A 22,827-nucleotide genomic window follows, 5' to 3' on the forward strand; every position below is an offset into this window, starting at 1 on the left:
ACCACGAGCTGGAAGGCTGCCAGGAGGTGCGCTGGCGCTCCTCGCAATTGCTGTGCAATTCCCTGTTCATGAAGATGTTTTCAGCCAATTAGCGAGCGTGTATACACGTGGGAGGGAAAACGGAGCACCCGGAGAAACCCCACGCGAGCGAGGGGGCAACCCTCTATCCCTTCACAGAGAAGTGGCAGATGATGTCACTCGGCACCTTGCTGTACTCTACTGCCTTCTGATGGCGAGCCCGGGTATGGGTCCTCGGTGCTCACGGGACAAAGCGTTGTCGCCTGTATGATCCACCAACTCTCACCGTCTCCACAGTGCTGGGTTACAGCCAGCCACGTGCGGCGCCCCTCTGTTAGACACGGCTCAGAGCTCGTTTTGTATTCCAACTTTGAAGTGATAATCAAAATGGTCAAGTGTGAAGCGTCCAAACCTCGCTCACAATGCACTGTTAAGAAGGGCCGTTGCTCGAACGACGCCTCTTGATTCATGTTCCTTTTAAGGCCCCACTGTTCAATTTCGATTTAAAGCTTTCGTGACTGCAGGGAATCATATTCTTTTTTTCAAACTTTCTTGCTGTGGTCTTTCATACCTGATGATGATTGCTTGTGTTGCAATCGAAACGTCGTGATAATTTTATTTGTATTATTTTATTATTTCCCTTCTACGTGAATTTACCGAAAGAACCAAGAATATGATCCCCATTGTTCGTTTTTTCTTCAAAGCCGAGGTTTTTAGTGGTTTCTTGTTAATTCACAGCGTTGCCATGGGAACGATATCACTCCGGTCCAGGCGACTTGAGGGCCACGTGACGTCACAATGCCGAGAATATCCGGCGCGATTATGCAATCGGTATGACGTCACGCGCGCGATTTCACTAACGGCTGCGTCATCACGCCGAATAATTTGGTGATGCTGCTGCGTTGGCAGTGATGCACAGACACAATGAACGAAGAAAATACGACGTTTCGGATAATGCCCCTTCATTGCTAAAAGAGCCACGACCTAAAACATGGGATGTTATATATTTTTATTTGAAGGGCCACAGCGATGATGATGATGATAATTATTTGTTAGGCGCGTGACGTCATTTTCAAGCGTGCCAGTGACGTCACGCCGCGGTGGCGTCATGACCCTGCACCACCATTGATCGCGATGACACAAATGACGCAATCCCCCCCGTGACGTCACGCGGCAAAGCCAGGTGCAGGAGACGCAGCGCCGGGGCGGGATAGCGCAGGGGGTGAGGAGGTGAAGAGGTGAGGGGAGGTGGTGATGGTGAGGGAAGCGGTGAGGAGGATGTGGTGAAGGGAGAGGTGAGGTGGTGAGGCAAGAGGGAGGCGAAGAGGTGAGGAGTTGGTGAAGAGGTGAGGGAGGTGAGGCAAAGCGGTGAGGGAGCAGTGAGGGAGGAGGTGAGTGAGGAGGTGAGGGATGTCGCGAACGGCGCTCGCGCCTCTCCCGCTCCGCCACCTCCGCCTCGTCCGCCTCGCCGCCGCAGTCGCCCTGGCGCTCCACCTCCTCCTCCTCCTCCTCTCTCGCGCCACACGCCTCGGCCAAGATCGTGCGCGGCTCCGTGCGCGCGCCCGAGGTGCGCGCGCGTGAATCCTGTGTTTGTCCGACCCCCACCTCGACCCCCCCCCCCAGACCCACCAGGACCCACCCCCCCCAGACCCACCAGGACCCCCCCCAGACCCACCAGGACCCCCCCCCAGACTCACCAGGACCCCTCCCCAGACCCCCCCCCAGACCCCCCCCAGACCCACCAGGACCCCCGACCCCCTCCCGACCCACCAGGACCCCCCCCAGACCCACCAGGACCCCCCCCAGACCCACCAAGACCCCTCTCCAGACCCCCCCCCCCAGACCCCCCACCCCAGACCCACCATGACCCCCCCCCAGACCCACCAGGACCCCCCCCCCAGATCCCTCACCCCAGACCCACCATGACCCCCCTCAGACCCCCCCCCAGACCCCCCCCCCAACCCCCCCCCAGACCCCCCCCAGACCCACCAGGACCCCCGACCCCCCCCCGACCCACCAGGACCCCCCCCCCCCCAGACTGACCACGACCCCCCCGTGACTGCAATTTTGTGACACGTGACTGAAATGTTGTTTCTGGAGACTGAGCACGTGACCTGGCACTAATGTGTGCGTGCGCGCCCTGTGTGTGTGCGCGCCCTGTGTGTGTGTGCGCACATGGTAATGTGGGGATGCGTGTGAGTCGACAGGTGTTTGTGTTCACGCGTGTATTTGTGTTTATCGGGGTGTGCACACGTGGTGTGTTGACAGGCCTGTATACCTGTGGCTAGGTGCACACACACAGGTGCACGCGCGTGTGTCCGCTTGGGTGTGCATAGACGTGGGTGTTTTAACCCGGCGATGTACACGTGTGTGCGCATGTATGTCTGTGTGTTCACGAGTTTGTGTTTGCCGTGCTTCATACGCTGCGCCTTAAACCCGGCTAAGTTCAGTTTCCACCCACGGCTAACATCAGTGGCGAGTTACAATTGAACCTGCACTGGGCCTCCCCTAGGACATCAGTCTACGCCGAGTACCTTGTGCAGAATGTAACATGAACACTGGGGAGACGTGTGGCCTGCCGTGGTGCCTTCTGCGGCACCCCAACATTCACCCTGTCGACCTTAACAGGTTCTCGCAAACAGCACTTTCAATGTGGGATGACTTTGTCCACGCGTCCCCCCGTGTCCCCCCCCCCCCCGTGTCTAGGACTGGCTCTTCCTCACGCGCTTCTGTTTCCTGACCGACTATGGAAAGATGGAATTCCTCTTCCGATACCCTGAGGTGAGTGGTCTTGGGTGGCCGAGTGTCCACCCCCATGTGTCCACCCCCGTGTGTCTACCCCCGTGTGTCTACCCCCGTGTGTACACCCCCATGTGCCCACCCCCATGTGTCTACCCTGTGTGTCCACCCCCATGTGTGTCCACCCCCATGTGTCTACCCTGTGTGTCCACCCCCATGTGTGTACACCCCCGTGTGTACACCCCCGTGTGTACACCCCCGTGTGTACACCCCCGTGTGTACACCCCCGTGTGTACACCCCCGTGTGTACACCCCCGTGTGTACACCCCCGTGTGTACACCCCCGTGTGTCCTCGCCGTATCCACCAGGGATAGTGAGTGTAGTGTCCATCTCGAATGTCTGTGGGGAGACGGAGCATCTGATTAATATTAACGAGCGCGAGTGGATCGTGAGAGTCACGAGGGAGCGATGTCCGTGTCACGAATGGAGAGAGCGGTGGTACAGCGGTTAGCACGCTGCGCGGCGAACCCAAAGATGAGTTTAATTTCCAGTCACAGCCAACATCGTTGACAGATATCTGAACTCACCCCTATGTCCACTCAGCCTAAACATTTGTTTATGCTGCTGTGTGCAATCATCAGCACTGGGGAAACAAAGACGGCTGTGCGTGGTATTGTCCAATACCACACCCTCGTGTGCCGTTACAGCCTTAATAGGTACTCGCTAACAGCACTTGCCCCAAAACACCATTAAAGGCTACACAGGGAATCTTTGTTTTGGTGTGCAGGCGCTATGTTGCCAGAACGTGCTGCTGTACTTTGACGACCCGTCGCAGTGGCCCGCCGTCTACAAGCAGCCCTCCCAGGTGAGTGAACCACAGCCACCAACAGCAGCAGCAGCAGGGCCTGTAGTAAATAACAACAACAACAAGCTGGCAAGCCAGTCCCTTAACCCAGCCTCTGATATGTTAAGATATGCAGCATCTGTTTGCACAGGGGAGGGGGGAGGGGTTCAGAGTGGGGGTGGCCACACAGGAGTCACGTGATTTACTGGAGGTTTGAGCTTATTTGGTGGTATAGAGATGTACCTTTGTGTTCTTGCGTGCACCTATGTGTACCTTTGAGCACCTGCGCGTACCTGTTACAAGACCCGTGCTCGCCTGTGCGTTGTGTGAGCAGAGCTGCCAGCAGAAGGAACAGGTCCTACGGCCAGAAAACAACCAGGTGATCAACCTGACGACAGAGTACACCTGGTCGGGCTGCGAGGTGAGTCCACCTGCTTGTGTCGCTGGGTGTCTCTGTCAGTGCACCGCCGTGTTGTTGCTGTGTTATGTTGCTGTGTTACTGCTCTGACTGTCACCCACCACTGCCCCGCCACCTGTCCCCGCCGCCTGTCGCCCCTCAGGTGGTGGAGGGAATGTTGGAGTGTCGAGGCTCGCGGAGTTTCCGCTCGGTGCGTGAGCGCTGGTGGTACATCGTGCTGAGCAAGTGCGAAGTAAGTCTGGCACACGCACACACGTGTGCGCATGTAAGTTACACACATGTGTGCACCTCGCGTACACACACGCGTGTGCGTGCACATCACACACAACACGCTCGTATAACACGCGTACGTGCGGTCATCACACCCACCACCTGAACGTTTTACGTGCGTGTGCATGAGCATATGTGTGCGTGCATGTTTGCATGTGGTGTATATGTACATGTATAAGCAGTGTGGGTATATGTGTGGAGTGGTGGCACAGTGATTAGTGCACTGTGTTTCTAACCCGGAGATCCAAGTTCGATTACTGCTCAAGGCCAACATCAGTGATACTATTTTGAACCGGTTCTGGGCCTCCTCTAGGTCGACTTAGCCTTAAATGAGTACCTGTTAAGACTATAGGGGGCATCTTTGTCTTTGCATGTCCATACATATGCGTGTGTGTGTGGTGGAGAGTGGTGGCGCAGTGGTTAGCATACTGTGCTGCAAACCCGGTGACCCTGATTCGATTCCTGCTCATGGCCAACATCAGTGGCGTCTTTGTCTGTTGCTGCCAAGGGTGGGGGTTTGGTCGTGGACTTTGAGCTCACGCTGACCAATGGAGACTCCTTCTGGACTCGGCACTTCTCTGCGGACGAGTTCGGTACGGATCTGGTGAAAGCATAGACACACCCACGCACAGATACACACGCACACACACACATGCATGCACACACACGCCTTTACACTATGCCTGATGTCGACATGGATCCAAGTGCATGTGTCTTATATCTTTGTAAATGTTTATGTGTGTACCTTTGTTCTCATGTTTGAGTCTGTCTGTGTGCATAATCATGTATGTGTGTGTGTGTGGTCTATTTGCATACACTTGTGTCTGTGTGTGTGGGGGGAGCGGCAGTGTAGCGGTTAGCGCGTTGACCCGAGTTTGATTCCTGCTCACGGCGAACACCAGTGACACTTGTTTGAATCGGTCCTGAGCCTCCCCTAGGTCGACTCAGCCTCAAATGAGTACCTAGTGCGGTGTGTAAACATAGCCACTAGGGAGACAAAGGCGGTCGGGCGTGGTGCTGGCCACCCACCCCCTCGTGTATCATTCTGGCCTTCATATATGCTACTCACTAACAGCACTTGCCCCAACAGTCTGTTTAGGCTATACGGGGATCTTTGTCCTGTACATGCTTGCACGTGCGTGTGTTTTCAGGAATCCTGCAGGCAGACATCACGTACCTGCTCGTCTTCTCGGCTGTTCTCGCTGTGTCTTGCTACTTTGCAGGTGACGTACAAACACCCACACACACACTCATGTCAGGCAGGAGAAACTCGCCAACCACACACAGATACCACACTCCCCGGCTCATAGGAGTAACTCAACAACCACACCATCCATACTCACCACACTCACCTTTACACAGGTGACTCACCGATATGTTAAAAGTGATTTCCTGCTCAAATTAGCATTGAGGCATAAATTCTCATTTCATGGTTACAGCCCTGCTGAACCAGTGGTGGAAATGACACATTCGTATGGCAGACTTCAGCCATATGTCGACACTATATGAATCTACGTTGTAGTGAACAGACTCTCAAAGAGACCCTTGGACTCGCATAGAAACCCATATACTCACACAGACCCCAGATCCACATGGAGACCTCACAGGCTCAAGTAGAGACCCACAGATTCACGTAGAGACCTAAGCCCCCACAACACAAAGCGCCCAGTGCGTCTGTCCAGCTCCTTGAGACGCAGTCACACTCCCCGTCTTACGCAAGCTTCACACTTCCAAGGGCCCGGGTTCGACTCTGGACCTGCATGCCTCTCAGTCTCCTTGGCCAACAGCTATTTCCCTCGCCACACTGCCCCCGTGCCCCCTGTGTGCGCGCACGCACTGCACCATCACCAGGGTGTCGCTGCCCTCCGGCGTGGCGGCGCAGGAGCAGCTTTACTGGACACCTGTGAAAAAGAGCTTTAGAGCTCATTGGATTCCTCGAGTATAAATCAATATTCTGGTTGTGATTGTGTGTTGTATTGTATTCTGTGATCCCGGTCTCGCAGACTTGCTGAGGAAGCGTCAGCTCTTCCACTCCACATACAAACTGTTCATGGCGGCAGCGGGGATGCAAGGCACGTGCTAGCACGCACGCGTGTACATGTATATGTGCGGGTGCCTGGGTGCACGCGGACGCTTGTGTATGCGCAGACGAGTGTACGCGGGCGGGCATGTGGTTGGGTACATTGGTTTGGATGGGCGAGTTAGTGAGCAGGTGAGTGAGTGAGGGAGTGGGTGGGTGAGTGAACACTGTTAGAGGGGGTGGGTAAGGGAACAGATAGAGTGAGTTTGCAGTGGTTGGGCAGGTCTAAGCGACTGGTGAGTCTGGGTGGATGAGTGAATGGTCAGTTTGGGTGAGAATGTGGTGGATCGTGGTGAATAAATATGAATGAGTGAGTTTGAGGGGTGGACCGCTGTGTGGGGGGAGTGAGAGGGGGTGAATGGACGAGTGAGTGGGTGAATGGACGAGTGAGTGAGTGGGTGGGTGAGTGAGTGGGTGAGAGAGCGAGCTGCCTGCTCAAATACTCACATTCCCCCCCCTCCTCATCTCCACAGTGATGAGCCTCCTACTGATGTGCATCTACTGGGGAGGGTACGCACGCACGGGCAGTGGGAACCAGCCCGTGCGCGTACTGGGTGAGTGGACGCACCAGCACCACTCACCGCCTGTGCGAGCCAGAGGGGTGGTCTTGTTGTGTGCGTGCGTATGTACGTGTGGCTAAAGCACAGCAAGTTGCCACAGTAGGGGGCACAGGTGGTGCATCGGCCAGTCATCTCAGTCATTTCAGTCAGTCGACCCGTCGCACCTGGGTCTGCCCCGTGACCTCCTGCCGTCGGGCGTTCCACACTTCACGTGGCCTCAAGGTGCACATGGCCTGGCACAAGCGTCGTGGTGACGTCACCGCCACTTAGTGGTGAATGGCGGTTGTTGTTGTGTGTGTCTCTGTATTTTATTGATGTGCTATGAAGAAGGGCCATTGAACGGAACATCGTCTGTTATACTTTCTCTTTGTGGGGAGCGGTAGTGTCGCTGTTAGTGCGCTGTACTACGAACCTGGCGACCCGAGTTTGATTCTCCTTCACGAACAACACCGGTGACGATTATCTGAGCCGGATTGCTGGGCCTCCCCTCGGTCGAATCAATCTCAATTGTGTACCTGGTGCGATGTGGCGGCGCATGGGGCTGGCCACCCACTCCCTCGTGTCCCACACAGTGCCAGCCTTCATCGGTGCTGCTCGCTCAAAGTACTTGCCCCAACAGTCCGTTAAAGGCTACGGGGGTTGGGGGGGGGCTGTTTGTGTGCACTGTGCAGGTAAGTTGCTCTTCTCAGCCAGCTTCCTCACCTTCCTGCTCCTGCTCATCCTGCTGGGGAAGGGCTTCACGGTTACGCGGTACGCACGCACACACACACACGTGCACACACGCGCACATGCACGCACACAAACACAAATGCACACAAACACAAATGCACACACAAGCATCCACATACACGAACTTACACCCACGCACACACTCCGTTTGATTGCACGTGTCAGCATGCGTATGTAAGTGCGTGTAACAGTTTCACTGCGTGTATATATGTGTGTGTGAATGCACCTTGACCCATGCCCCACCGCTAGCGGTAATCGCGAGTTGCGCCGTGTCTCCCCCGCTGCCCGCCGTGCAGGGGCCGCATCAGCCACGCGGGGGTGGTGAAGCTCACCGTGTACATGACGCTCTACACCACCACCTACGCCAGCCTCTTCATCTACGAGGCAAAGGTGAGCGGAGCGCTCACCCCGGTGGACGACGCCGTTCTCGCCCGGATGGATGCCCCTGGCCTGTAATCCAGCACTCTGTTGATCGGGGTTGGTGGATCACGCAAATGTTGTGGAACTCCCTTCCAGTGGGTGTCCAGGAGGTGTCATACCTTGGCTTGTTCGATCTGTTTGGCATCGAGTGTTTCCCCCCCTCACACGCATTTGTTTTCTCCCTTTTCCACTCCTCCGTGGTTCCTCATGTTCTCTCTCTCGCTCTTCGCGAGTAAGCGGATACTGTGCGGCGTGTTACACGTTGAAATCGCGCATCGGTTGTGGAGTGGTTAGTGCACTGCTCTGCAAACCCAGCAACCCGAGTTCGATTCCCGCTAACAGCACATGTCCGTGACAAATATCTGAACCGGTTCTGGACCTCCCCTAGATCGACTGGGCCTTAAATGAGTCTCGGGTGCGGTTTTAAACAGCATTGGGGGGAGACGGAGGTGGCTGGGTGTGGTGCTGGCCACCTACCCCCTTGTGTGCCATGCGGTTTTTCATAGGTGCTGCTCACAAAGAGCTCTTGCCCCAACAGTCTGTTATAGCCTACACGGGGGATGTTTGTCGTTTGCTTCTGTGTGTACTGAGCCTGGCACGCGCCATGCTGCTGCTGCCGTTGTGTGTGTAGTGGTTTGACCCGGGCCAGGTGCTGTACACCTATGAGTCTCCCGTGGGCTATGGCCTCATGCTGATGCAGCTGACGGCCTACGTGTGGTTCTGCTGCTCCGTGTATCGCACGCTGCAGCGCCACCCCGACAAGCAGCGCTTCTATGTGCGCTTCTTCGTCGCCTACACTTTCTGGTGAGATGCAGAGAAAGAGAGAGACACAGAGAGAGAGATAGCCAGCGCTTAGAACCGCGTGGATCATTAAAGTGGTGGCTGTTATCCCCCTCACCCCTTCCCTTGTGGAGGTTTTTCTCGGTGCCGGTCGTGGCTCTAATCGCGAACTTTGTGATGGCGAAGTGGGAGCGCGAGAAGATGGTGAACGACATCCAGCTGGGCATCCACCTCTACGCCCACGCCGTCTTCCTGGTGAGGCAGCGGTGGCGGGCACGCAGATGCGCGCCGTGGTACGATTACGATTATTATGGCATGTGGATTCGAACTGTGAACCACAAGCGGCAAACACGCTACCGCTGTGCGCAGTCATGCAGAACTCCTGTACTCGCTCACTCGCCCACTCACCTGCTCACTCACCCATTCAGTCTCTCACTCACCCATTCGCCCACTCACTCGCTCACCCACCCACTCCTCCGCGTGTCTCCCCCTATCCTTCTGCACCGACCGCAGGTGATGACCCGGCCGTCCGCCGCCAATCGGAACTTCCCGTTCCACGTGCGCACCTCCCAGATCGGGGCGCTGGGAGCGGCGCTGCCCGGGGACGAGTGCGCGTTCGCGCAGCACGCCTACGGGCCCGGCGCGCGGGGGGGTGGCGACGCGCGGGGGGGCGACTCACTACAGCAGCAGCATCACGCCTACAGCAACGGCAACTTCGTGTCCGACTCGGTGGGACCCAACCTCACCGAGCTGTTCTGCGTCTCCGGCTCCAAGGTTCGTCTCACTCTCTCGGTCTTCCTTTGTCTCACTCCATCGCACTCTGTGTCTCTCTCTTGTATGCGTTTATGTCTACAGCATGTGTGTTTTTGTATGCGCCTGTGCCTGTGTATATGTGAGTGTGTATGTCTCTTTGCTTACGTGGGTCTGTATGTGTGTGTATCTATATGTCTATATATGTCAGTATGTGTGTCTTTGTGTATTTATGTTTTTGTGTCGATATGTCTCTATGTCAATGTCTCTGCATGTATATCTCTTTGTCTCTCTGTGTGCGTCACCATATACATCTCTACGTGAGTGTGTGCAGAGTGGCTCTATGTGTACCTCTGTTTCTGTCTATATCTCTGAATGTCTCCGTGTGGCTGTGTGCGTGCAGGGCGCTCTGTTCGCGCCGGGGGGCTCAATGAGCAGCTTCGTGGATCTGGGCTCCCCCGTGGCCGAATCCTCCGAGCCCGGGACCCCAAACCCGGACGGGAGCCCCGCGGGGAGGGCCCGGGGCCCCACCAGCCTCCCCGCCTAACCTGGGTGGCAGGGGCCCTCCCCTTGCACGCGTCTCACGGATAACGCACACGGAACACAGACAGCACGGAGATTACGGCGTCGGCCTCTCTTACCGGCCGGATAGAAGGTGCTCCTTTCAGAGCCGGATCACACCGGCGGCGTCACCCGCGGCGTCACCGCCGGAGTTTTTGTGCCAAAACCGCCGGGCCCCGCGGCCCCCGGGGCTGCTCGGGGCCAGGAGGTGGGGGTGTGCGGGGGGCCTGGCTCGGCGGAGGGCTCCGAGGGTTCCACCGCTGGTGTCGCCATGGCAACGCGCTCGACGCGCGATCGTCCGGGATGGCGACGCGGTGGTCGAGCGGTAGCGCAGCGATTTTGCCGCTCGTTGCGGAGGTTAGCGATACCAGCCCCCGTGGCTGCCCCCCCCCCCCCCCCCGGTTAATACTGCGGTGCGTATTGAGCATTAATAATTCTGCGCGTCGTCTGATTTATAGCAGACGCGTTAAAGATCCCGTGGTGTTATTCAAAATAGAGTAGTGTGTGTATGCCAGCGTCATGGTCCAAACTTGATAACATTTAAAAAAATATAAATAACTCGTCAATGAATTTAAGCCACATAGCCACGTTGCTCCCTACTGTGAAACAACTCCAGGCTGTGTTTTTGAAACACAGCAACACCTTGCTTGGCGACGATTGCCCTGCTGCACTGCGGGATGGCGCGAACACCAAGTTATGTAACGTGGGGTCAGGGGTGAAATGTGCAAAGCAAATGTGAATTCCTTTACGAAACAATATCTTGTTGACCTACATGTAATACTCAGCCCCATCATTCCTCTGGGGCTCGATACAATGCGGTCCCGGTGGCTGGGATTTTTCGCGATGCCGAGTTCGCCAACCGATTCGCGACCTGCCTCTTTGTGGCGAGTGGCAGCGCCTCTCGTGGTTGCAGGGCTCAGCGAGCAACGTTACGCCCCGCGAGCGGATTCCGATGCACGCACGACGCGGCGCTCGTCGTGGGCTTGCGAGACATTCGCTGCGAGTCAAAATATCCTGTGTGAGTCCACCTGTCCTCATCCTGCCGGTGTTGCTGGTGGCAGTGCTGGGGCGGTGCTGCTGGTGGTATTGGTGCCGGTGGTGCTATAATCAGTATTGGCAATGCTGTACTGCTGCTGGTGGTGATACTGATGGTGTTGGTGGTTGCAGTGTTGGTGCTGATGGTTCTTGTGGGGATGATACTGGTAGCCGTGTTGGTATGGGGAGCGGAAACGCAGTGGTTAGCGCAATGCGATACGAACCCGGAGATCTGGGTTAGATTCACGCTCAAGAAATATTAACTGGTCTTGGGCCTCCCCTAGGTCAACTCAGCCTTAACGAATACCCTGTATGGTGTGTAAACATCAGCACTGGGAGACAAAGACGGCCGAGCATGGCCACCCACTCCCCTCGCGTGCCATGTCGCCCTTCATGTGTGTTCGCTAACAGCACTTGCCCCAACAGTCTGTTATGGGCTACACGGGAGACCGTTGCTTTGGTGGGGGGGGGGTGGTGACGGTGGTACTGCAGCTGGTAGTAGTGTTGGTGGTAGTGCTGCTGATGTTATTGGTGGTGGGGCTGTTGGTGGTGGTGTGAATTGTGGCGGTACTGCGGCCGATTGTTGTTGAGCTCGGCAGTATTTTTTTGCCGGGTCGCTGGTGGCGGTTTGACTGCCGTAAGGTGTCACTTGACTCGCAGCCACAGGTCTAGCGTTGAGCGATATACTGGACGTGGTGTGCTGGGTGAGAACATAGAGCCCTGGCTAAAACTAAAATTAATCCCCCTTCGGTGCTGGGCTGCTGCTCGCAGAGACGCGAGGAGAGACGTGCTGGTCATTATTCATCCATTTCAATCCCGGATTAGATTTTTTTTCCATCTCCTAAATTTTCCACGGAGAACGGCAGCGATTTGTTAAACGCGACGGGTGAGGAGGGTTCAGTGTGTGTGTAGTGTCCACGGTGTGTGTGTGTGGGGGGGTATTTGAGTTTTGATCGTATGTACCGTGTGTGTATGGAGTATGTGGGTTTGCATGGCGTGTGTGTATGGTATGCATAGTGTGTGTATGGAGTATGTGGGTTTGCATGGCGTGTGTGTATGGTATTCAGGGCGTGTGTGTATGGTATGCATAGTGTGTGTGTATGGTATGCCCAGGGCTGTGTGTATGGAGCGCACGGCGTGGGTGTGCGCACGCGAGGTTCATGTGTGCACAGTGCAGCCGCCGTGTTTGCCTCTCGTCTCCTGCCATCACGCGTGTCCCGATCTCTTTGTCCCGGTTACCCCGGCAACCAGCCAGGCGATCGCCCCGCAGGCTCGGCACACTCCGCCGCAGGGCCGCGGTCACGCCAGCCCTGGCCCCAACCATCGCCCCACGCTGCGGTCGCCCTAGAGCATTGCCCCTAATCCCATCTCTAACTCTCGCCCTAATCCAACCATAGCTCAAACTAACCGTAGCTATAACCATAACCCGAGCCCTGACCCTATATAACCGTAGGCCTTGCCTTAAACCTCGCCCTTGACCTAACTGCCACCACAGACCTAACCGTAAGTCTAACCACAACCTTAGCCCAAATTACGTTCCAAATCTTATCCATAAACCCAACCCCGAAACATCGCCCTCACCTATTCAGCTGCTGGGCATTGTGCGCTTTAGGATGCGCTTCTGCAGCCGTCTGGAATGCTCTCCCTTCCGATATTAGGATGCTACTGGAGCGATGCACTTTTAAATCGAGATTGAAAACTCATTTCCTTGGGACTGCTTTTTGTGTTTAGTTTGTTGTCCTGCACCTGCGATAAGCACGGTTGGCTACGTACGGTGCGAAAGAAGTTCAACATACAACCTGGCCTAGCTCGAACCCTAGCTCCTGGTATCCCCGTGTCACCCCATATCCCAGTGCCTCCTTTCCCATTGTGTTTTTGTGTCTCCCATTGTGTCCCTGTGTCTCCCACTGTGTCATGTGTCTCCCTCGTATGGTGTCCCCGTGTATCCCGTGGGGTCCCCCCCCCCATGTTCTGAACCATTGGTGGTGTCCCGGTGTTTCCCTTCCCCACGTGTCCCGTGTCACGTCTGGTGGCCCTCCGGGACCGTTGTTGCTGTGCTGTGTGCTGTCTTCTTCTATATCGGGTGTCAATGCGACCATTCGTGTTTTTTCTACAGTCACAGTATTATACAAACATGAGCGTGTCGTGTGCATGCGGTGTCACTCGGTCGGTATTTATTCGCGTTCGCGATCGCAGTATTCAGCAGCGACGTGGAGTCGCTCTGCTCGCTCCCCCGCTAGCAGTGCTCGGGTTATTATATTAACCTTTACTGATTTACCCAGGAAGCCACACTGAGTGGAAAGGACTGGGTTTTTTTCTGGAGGGTTTCTGCATTATATGTATGTTTTTTTTAAAAAATTATATTAAACGTGTTCAGCCGACTGATGAGTGTTCATGGGGCTAGCCAACTGTCCTGGTTTCCCCAGGGATTGTCCCGCTTGTTGAGGAGGATGCGGCAGCTTCCACCGTGGGACATTACTATATACACAGTATATCCAGTGTATATCATCGATTTATATTCCTTTAGACTCGGACTTTAGTGAGAAGGCCAAAGGCCCATGGAGCTAAATCCTGCCACGCCTCCCATCACGGGCCCTGCTCCACAGGGTCGACACCAGGCAGGGCGCCTCGTGTAGCCAACCAGACCCCAAGCACCACGGGGGGCCCACGTGGGAGCATCACCACCACCACGACCACCACCCGCTCTGTGGATGCGCTCGAGCGACTCGCAGCGACGTCGCCCTTTGTCCACGAGTGCCGCCGCCTGACGGGACTCGGAGACCTCCCTGCCTCCCGCGCTGTCGAGGCTGTCGAGGCTGTCGCTGCTGTCGAGGCTGTCGCTGCTGTTGAGGCTGTTGCTGCTGTCGAGGCTGTTGAGGCTGTCGCTGCTGTCGAGGCTGTCGCTGCTGTCGAGGCTGTTGCTGCTGTCGCTGCTGTTGAGGCTGTCGCTGCTGTCGAGGCTGTTGAGGCTGTTGATGATGTTGAGGCTGTCGCTGCTGTTGAGGCTGTCGCTGCTGTTGAGGCTGTCGCTGCTGTCGAGGCTGTTGCTGCTGTCGCTGCTGTCGAGGCTGTTGCTGCTGTCGCTGCTGTTGAGGCTGTCGCTGCTGTCGAGGCTGTTGATGATGTTGAGGCTGTCGCTGCTGTTGAGGCTGTCGCTGCTGTCGAGGCTGTTGCTGCTGTCGCTGCTGTCGAGGCTGTTGCTGCTGTCGCTGCTGTTGAGGCTGTCGCTGCTGTCGAGGCTGTTGAGGCTGTTGATGATGTTGAGGCTGTCGCTGCTGTCGAGGCTGTCGCTGCTGTCGAGGCTGTTGCTGCTGTCGCTGCTGTTGAGGCTGTCGCTGCTGTCGAGGCTGTTGAGGCTGTTGATGATGTTGAGGCTGTCGCTGCTGTCGAGGCTGTCGCTGCTGTCGAGGCTGTTGCTGCTGTCGCTGCTGTTGAGGCTGTCGCTGCTGTCGAGGCTGTTGAGGCTGTTGATGATGTTGAGGCTGTCGCTGCTGTCGAGGCTGTTGAGGCTGTTGATGATGTTGAGGCTGTCGCTGCTGTTGAGGCTGTCGCTGCTGTCGAGGCTGTTGAGGGTGTTGAGGCTGTTGATGATGTTGAGGCTGTCGCTGCTGTCGAGGCTGTTGAGGCTGTCGCTGCTGTTGAGGCTGTTGAGGCTGTCGAGGCTGCTGTCACGACGACAATACTACTAATAATAACGACGATGATAATGGGAACAATGAGTTCAACACAGATCGGGGTCTCAAGGGCGAGCTGCCCATGCTGGAAACGTCACCAGGGATGGTGCCCGGTTATATTGGATATCGAAAAATAAAGAGATCTGTCAGTTCTTCACGGGGACATTAAAAGTCCCGTTTGCCACTTGCCTAATCATGAGAATAATCCACCACCACGCAACACACTGGCCTAGCACTGGTGCGACAAGGCCACGGAGGAGGCTGTTTGCATGTTTTGCCACAAGCATGATGTGTGGCCAATGCAAACTCGATGCCTTGCAAGAGGCGTGCCTGTTTGGCGTGTGGACATCTTGACACCCGTTTTATCGTTACCGGTAAAAAAGGTCCCATACACACATCCAGTCTGGGTTGCAGCATCGAGTGCTCTCACTATTTAAGTGTCGACCCAACGTTCATAGACGGCCCATTGTTGATCGACCGCTGGATGAAGGCCTCCCCACGCAGCCGTGGTGGTGGTGGTGTTGGTGGCGGTGTGACCACACTGCGATGGAATGTTCGGCGCCAGGCTCCGTGCGCTGCAATCACAGTGGGCACATCCAAGATCCCTTGGACGCCACCGCGAGAGTTGGTGACTGCGTTCCGGCGGCGTGCTGCTCCAGCTGAGGCGGCAAGACCACTCGCCTGGGACGAGGGTCGCGTCGACTGTGGAGACGTGGCAGGACCCTCCTGGAAATAAATGAAACGGTCACGGAACTCGATGAGGCCTCCCTGGCCAAACTGATTCACTCGCAAATCAGCTGATTTAATTCACGTTCACTGATTCGTTAATATTTAAAACAGCGGAAGCATTCATAATGAACTGATTCGCTCAAGAATTAAGTCATTCATTCACTCGCCCACATCTGGTGATTAATTCACAACCCACTCATTCACTCGCGCACACATCAGGCCATTCATTCATAATTAACCCACTCATTCACCACCACGCATGGCGGGTGGTCACGTGACGTCCGCGCGTCGCCATGGAGACGAGGGACGCCAGGAATCGGGAATCTCGCCACTCCGACCGAGCCCCGCACGAACCTCGCGTGGCGCTGCCCGCCCGGGAGATCGAACCGTGAGTGGCGGGAGGCTGAGGGAGGCTGAGAGGGTGAGGGCAGGAGGCTGAGAGGGCGGGAGGGTTGAGGCGATCTCGGCGTGAGTTCAATGGAAACCGCGGCGCCTTCCGTGCGAGTTTGGGGGTCAGGGTTCACGAGGGGTCTCCGTGCTGCTCGATGAGTCCCGCTGATTGCTCGAGGAGTTGATTAACGAGGCGGCTACATCGGGTTCATTGGTGAGGGGGGGGGGATTAACGAGGTGGTGATTAACGAGGCTCGTGGGGAGTTGAGTCGCTGCTGCTGCTGGGACCGCGCTGAGAGAGAGAGCGCCCACACACGGAGATGGGGGCACTGGCGTGGTAGAGGCGTGGTGTGTGTGTGTCTTATACTGCTGCCTGCAAGTGTGTGTGTTGTATCTGTGCGTGTGTGGTGTGTGTGTTGTATATGTGCGTGTGGTGTGTGTGTGTTGTATATGTGCGTGTGTGCGTTGTATCTGTGTGTGTGGTGTGTGTGTGTTGTATCTGTGCGTGTGTAGTGTGTGTGTTGTATCTGTGTGTGTGTGGTGTGTGTGTGTTGTATCTGTGCGTGTGTGTTGTATCTGTGCGTGTGCGGTGTGTGCGTGTGTGTTGTATCTGTGTGTGTGCGGTGTGTGTGTGTGTGTTGTATCTGTGTGTGTGTGGTGTGTGTGTGTTGCATCTGTGCGTGTGTGGCGTGTGTGTGTGTTGTATCTGTGCGTGTGTGGTGTGTGTGTGTGTTGTATCTGTGCGTGTGTGGTGTGTGTGTGTGTTGTATCTGTGCGTGTGTGGTGTGTGTGTGTGTTGTATCTGTGAGTGTGTGGTGTGTGTGTGTGTTGTATCTGTGCGTGTGTGGTGTGTGTGTGTGTTGTATCTGTGAGTGTGTGGTGTGTGTGTGTGTTGTATCTGTGCGTGTGTGGTGTGTTGTATCTGTGCGTGTGCGGTGTGTGTGTGTGTGTGTTGTATCTGTGCGTGTGTGGTGTGTGTGTGTTGTATCTGTGCGTGTGTGGTGTGTGTGTGTGTTGTATCTGTGCGTGTGTGGTGTGTGTGTGTGTGTTGTATCTGTGAGTGTGTGGTGTGTGTGTGTGTTGTATCTGTGCGTGTGGTGTGTGTGTGTGTGTTGTATCTGTGCGTGTGCGGTGTGTGTGTGTTGTATCTGTGCGTGTGTGGTGTGTGTGTGTTGTATCTGTGCGTGTGCGGTGTGTGTGTTGTATCTGTGCGTGTGCGGTGTGTGTGTGTGTGTTGTATCTGTGCGTGTGCGGTGTGTGTGTGTTGTATCTGTGCGTGTGTGGTGTGTGTGTGTTGTATCTGTGCGTGTGCGGTGTGTGTGTGTGTTGTATCTGTGCGTGTGCGGTGTGTGTGTGTGTGTTGTATCTGTGCGTGTGTGGTGTGTGTGTGTTGTATCTGTGAGTGTGCGGTGTGTGTGTGTTGTATCTGTGAGTGTGTGGTGTGTGTGTGTGTTGTATCTGTGAGTGTGTGGTGTGTGTGTGTGTTGTATCTGTGCGTGTGCGGTGTGTGTGTGTGTGTGTTGTATCTGTGCGTGTGCGGTGTGTGTGTGTGTTGTATCTGTGCGTGTGCGGTGTGTGTGTGTGTTGTATCTGTGTGTGTGTGGTGTGTGTGTTGTATATGTGCGTGTGTGGTGTGTGTGTTGTATCTGTGCGTGTGTGGTGTGTGTGTGTTGTATCTGTGAGTGTGTGGTGTGTGTGTTGTATCTGTGCGTGTGTGGTGTGTGTGTTGTATCTGTGCGTGTGTGGTGTGTGTGTGTGTTGTATCTGTGAGTGTGCGGTGTGTGTGTTGTATCTGTGCGTGTGTGGTGTGTGTGTATGTTGTATCTGTGCGTGTGTGGTGTGTGTGTATGTTGTATCTGTGCGTGTGTGGTGTGTGTGTGTTGTATCTGTGCGTGTGTGGTGTGTGTGTGTTGTATCTGTGCGTGTGTGTGTGTTGTATCTGTGCGTGTGTGGTGTGTGTGTGTTGTATCTGTGCGTGTGTGGTGTGTGTGTGTTGTATCTGTGCGTGTGTGGTGTGTGTGTGTTGTATCTGTGAGTGTGTGGTGTGTGTGTTGTATCTGTGCGTGTGTGGTGTGTGTGTGTGTTGTATCTGTGCGTGTGTGGTGTGTGTGTGTTGTATCTGTGAGTGTGCGGTGTGTGTGTTGTATCTGTGCGTGTGTGGTGTGTGTGTATGTTGTATCTGTGCGTGTGTGGTGTGTGTGTGTTGTATCTGTGTGTGGTGTGTGTGTGTTGTATCTGTGCGTGTGTGTGTGTTGTATCTGTGCGTGTGTGGTGTGTGTGTGTTGTATCTGTGCGTGTGTGGTGTGTGTGTGTTGTATCTGTGCGTGTGTGGTGTGTGTGTGTTGTATCTATGCATGTGTGTGTGTGTTGTATCTGTGCATGTGTGGTGTGTGTGTGTGTTGTATCTGTGTGTGTGTGTGTGTTGTATCTGTGAGTGTGTGGTGTGTGTGTGTTGTATCTGTGAGTGTGTGGTGTGTGTGTGTTGTATCTGTGCGTGTGTGTGTGTTGTATCTGTGCGTGTGTGGTGTGTGTGTGTATTGCATCCCGCTGTGCGCGTGTCCCATTCATCAGAGCAGACACGCACAGAGAAACACGGTGACAGCGGCCATGGTGGACTCGAGCACGGACGAGCAACTCGGTCGCTTCTTGGGCAGAGTGGACGACGTCGGTGAGGCTCTCGCACGCCACGGGTGGGCAGGGCAGGGCATTGCCCTGTGACGCGGGACGAAGGCCTCCTTCCCACTGTCACATCCGAGCCGAGCCAGTGCCTATGACAGCGTTGGTTTTCCACCGGCCGGAACTAAACCGAAGGTGCGCCCACCATCCTTGTCAGGCGACTGAAGCTACCTCGGGGCCAAGCAGGGCCAGGGGCAAATGACGTAATCGCTGCGTGTGACGTCGGTCGGTACGCGCCGAGGATGCGGCGTCTCCGCTCGTTCACTGCGCGTGACTTGGGAGGCACGGCACGGTTTCTGCAGTGGAAAAAAACAACATGGCGCCTCCTGAGTTACGATGGCCTGGGTCAGGACAGCTCTGGCTCGGTTCAGATGTGCTAGTGGGAAAAGGGGTACCAGCGTGACCTCTGTGCACGTGTCGCCCAGCTGACCTGCTCGCCCGCATGAACTCTCCGGACGAGCAGCTCCGGAGAGCGGCGCTGGCGGAGGCCGACCGCACCATCCAGCAGCTCCATGACGATCAGGAGGAGGTTGACGGCTGCCGGGTACGCCTGGACCGCACGGTCATTTCCGCGGCACCGGCGGCGGGCAGCATGGTGAGGAACGCAGCCTCCACTCTCGCCAGATGTTGCGGAGTTCCATGCGGTCGTCGACCCGATTACGACCACCACCATCATCGTCATCAGGTGTATCCTGATAACGATGATGATCAGGGTCATGATCAACATGAATATTAATTGGCTGAAAACATATTTATATAGAGGTCCCCAGAGCTTGGGGAACTGCGTGGCTGCTGCATTCCCGCTCGTCTGTGGTTCCTCTTCCCCAGAGCGAGGAGCGAATGCTGTGCGGTGGCACGACATTACAATTTGGAATTATATACTTTTTTGTCATCAATGGTGTCATCATTATCATCAGGGATGTTGCGATGCAATGGGTTCATCGTTTTAAACTTTACTTTCTAACCGTGTAAGTAGGGTTCACTACGAGCGTGGTTGTCATTGGTGTTTCATTGTGGTCGTTTAATTTTGGTTGTTTCATTGCGGTTGTTTTCAGGAAGGAAACCCGTTCCCGGAGATGAGCCAAGGTAGCGGTGTGGCCACCACGCACGCACACCACAACATCTCATGCCAACCACACGTAGAGAGTAACTAATTTATTCACGTGAAGCAGGGTCATTGCCTGGAACGTCGACTTAATTTATTTTGTTTTAAGGCCCCCCCACACGCACGATGTTCTTTTTGGCGATTGTCTTATGTATGCTTGTGCCACTGCAGCATCAGCAGCACCAAATACAATTTTTGCTACAGACATCAGCAGATAATTTCTCTGCTCGTTGCATTCTTCTGTCCCTGCTATGCGTCGTGAATCCCCCGTGCACCCTTAAGGGCTCCAGCATTCGCGTTTTACCAACCATCAACCTCCCCTTCGCTGCGTTTATGCTCCCACTGCTTGTTGCCACATCGTCAAGTTTGTTTCTCCAGACTGGCAGAATAGTGCCCACCTGCAGGCTGGTGCTGTGCACACCACGTGCCGCAACAGGGACAGCTGCCACCGGGGGGTCCCCTACGCTGGACTGCAGCAGGGCACTGAAATGGTTGAGATGTGATGCGAGGCGGGAGACTTGCCAAGGCGTTCAAGTGCCCCGTCTATGGCAATCAGCTGAAGCCTCCAGTAAATCACGTGGCTTCTGTGGGACCGCCCCCACTCTGAAACCCTCTCCCCGCCCGCCGTGAAAGCAGACTCTGATGCTCCTCTACGTGACTCGCTCCTTCCTCTCTTCCCTCCCCTCCCATCACCACCACCATCTCATCCCTGACATCTTCGCCCGATACTTTCTCCCCATCCTCCCCCCCTTCCCGCACCGACGCTCCTCCTTCCTTGTTCTCACTGCCACCGCTCATCTTGAGCCGTGCCCTCCTCTTTGTCCGTCTTGGGGACTTCCATCCCGGCATCCCATCTCCTTTACCGCTCATCTTGCCCGGACTGCCCTTTACACCACGGACTCCACTCTGCTTCCCGTGGGTGGTGTCGTGTCACTCTACTCGTGTCACTCTCGCAGACTCCTCCGTGTCACTGTCACACTCTCACAGATGCCTTCGTGTCACTGCTGGAGAAGGATGCGCGCGAGAGGGCGGACCGCCGGAGGGAGAACGAACGCCTGGCGTTGGGTACGAGATGCAGACATTGCACATCCCATGGGCCACCATACGGCCATCTGGGAAGTGAATTTGTTCACGCCAGCAGAGTCAAGGCTGGCTTATAACCGACACTGGTGACTTGCCAGATGTCTGTGGGTAAGGAGGCCTCCCTTTCTGTTACCAGCGCCATGCCAAGGAAGCAGAAGAGAGTCGGGCTCTCCATAGCCACCTCCACATCTGCCTCTGGGGCTCACTGTGGACCCCCCCCCACCCCCGAGGCTGCCCTGTGGGGTCACGGGTGAAAGGCCCCAGCCGCTGTTGTTGAAAGGTTCGGGCCCTGGGACTGACTGGTGGGTGGGCCTCAGCCCAATCGGAACGGGGGCGCCAAAGTAGCTAGACGTTAACTACCTCGCCTAGTACACAAAAGGTCGTGGGTTCGATCCTAACCCTGACGCCTGCTGTGTTTTTGTAGTTTGCGTGTCTTTCTCTCCTGGTGGCCGCATTGATTTTTCTCCGGGTCCTCTGGTTTTTCCCTCCACATTTAGAATCGACATCACGCCTTTGGAGTATTTGGCTGCTACAAATGTCCATGTGATAAGCCACTTCGTTGAGCTATCATTTGTGGCCAGGTCGCTTCTGAAAAATAGCGACATAACTCAGTGGGCCTTACCTGGTGAAATAAAAAATAGTTTATAGCTTTATAGATCTGGAATCATAGGGGCGGCTACCACCGCCCCGCACCGCCGCGCGTGGCCTCTGTCCCGCGAGTGACGCGGTGGCCGCTGCTCCCCGGCGCGCCAGGCTTCAAGGAGCGTGGCAACGCCGCGTTCCGGGAGGGAGACTTCGCCTCGGCGCTGGCGCTCTACTCGGAGGGCCTGGACGCATGCCGTGACCTGGAGGTGCTCTACACGAACCGCGCACAGGTGTGTTGAGGGAGGGGGCGGATCAAGGGGTTGCGAGGGCAGCTCTGGGAGTGACGTAACTCGGTTTAGCTAGAATCTGGACATCTGTGAAAAAGAGCCTCGTAGCTAATCGGATAATTCCTCCGATTCTGAGAATCGTAGTTTTTCCCATCTGATGACCGTTAGAACAGCAAAATAAATCCCGTAGCACCTGGTTGGCGGCAATGTCGAGCGACGACCGCGGTCAGTTCGAATGTGAAAGTGCAGCGCCGAGAAGCGAAGGCGACCGCCGCCGCTGCTGCCGCTGCCGCCACAGCCGCGGCGTGACGGTCGGCAGCCACGCTGGCCCCGCAGTGCCGAGGTCGCCGGTTGGATTCCATCTCCCGTGGCGTCAGCTGAGAAGACGGCGGTGCAAGTCTCTGAAATCAGCGCCCCCCCCCCCCCCACACGCCTCTTTCCACGCAGCGGTATGAACTTAATTCTAGATTTGAAGCTTTCGTGACTGCAAGGATTCATATTCTTAGGTTTTTTCGGTAAAGTCACGTAGGTAATTTAATGTTTTACCTACGTGACTTTACCGAAAAAACCTAAGAATATGAAGCGGTATGAACGTTTAGTTTCACGGCGCGGGTACCCCCGCCTCTTCCTCGAGCTCTGGTGCGCGTGGATCGTCGGGCGCAATCCCACTGCCGATGGGCTCTCGGCTGGGGAGTGCAGGAGACCGCTCCACCAGCAGTGGCGTGTGGGGGTTGCACTTTAACCTTTGGCCACAGAAACGATGGAAAACGTCACCACGCGGTCACTGAGGCCGCCGTTCGGCTTGTACGTCCGTAGGCACTGCTGCTCGCCGACAGCACTTGTCCCAACAGTCCGTTGAAGGCTATGCGGGGTATCTTTGTCTCTGCGTGCGCGTGCACAGACGTTCCTGAAGCTGGACCGGCCCGCGGAGGCGCTAGCGGACTGCGAGTGGGCGCTGCGGGTAAGCGAGCGAGCCCAACGCGCCGCGGCAGCGTGCAGAGAGCGGGTGGCGGGTTGAGGCGTGCGGTGCAGCGGCGCCGCTTGACGCGCACAGAGCACGCCGGGCTCCTACCCGCACCGTCAACCAGACCCCC

At 55.9% G+C, this 22,827-nt stretch overlaps 2 protein-coding genes across 2 annotated transcripts in view; both read left to right on the plus strand.

Annotated features, from left to right (window-relative positions):
* Window positions 1-1,182: 1,182 nt before the first annotated feature.
* Window positions 1,183-13,554, plus strand: TMEM145 (transmembrane protein 145). Its single transcript, XM_078869928.1, is given in 16 exon segments — window positions 1,183-1,527; window positions 1,529-1,585; window positions 2,725-2,799; window positions 3,545-3,622; window positions 3,936-4,022; window positions 4,162-4,251; window positions 4,798-4,882; window positions 5,441-5,512; window positions 6,293-6,361; window positions 6,843-6,923; window positions 7,601-7,679; window positions 7,955-8,048; window positions 8,710-8,882; window positions 8,993-9,113; window positions 9,372-9,632; window positions 10,012-13,554. Coding segments are annotated over 16 exon segments (1,665 nt in total). The 5' UTR covers window positions 1,183-1,428; the 3' UTR covers window positions 10,156-13,554.
* Window positions 13,555-15,887: 2,333 nt separating this feature from the next.
* The window catches only part of LOC144942913 (tetratricopeptide repeat protein 12-like), a 195,689-nt gene continuing 188,749 nt past the window's right edge, over window positions 15,888-22,827 (plus strand). The window contains 7 exon segments of the mRNA XM_078869931.1: window positions 15,888-15,995; window positions 18,574-18,665; window positions 19,099-19,268; window positions 19,729-19,759; window positions 20,766-20,843; window positions 21,615-21,736; window positions 22,635-22,694. Of these exon segments, the coding sequence (XP_078726057.1) occupies window positions 15,901-15,995; window positions 18,574-18,665; window positions 19,099-19,268; window positions 19,729-19,759; window positions 20,766-20,843; window positions 21,615-21,736; window positions 22,635-22,694 (648 nt within the window). The 5' untranslated portion in view covers window positions 15,888-15,900.

Source organism: Lampetra fluviatilis, chromosome 29, assembly GCF_964198595.1.
Source record: "Lampetra fluviatilis chromosome 29, kcLamFluv1.1, whole genome shotgun sequence".
In the NCBI taxonomy this organism is placed as follows: Eukaryota; Metazoa; Chordata; class Hyperoartia; order Petromyzontiformes; family Petromyzontidae; genus Lampetra; species Lampetra fluviatilis.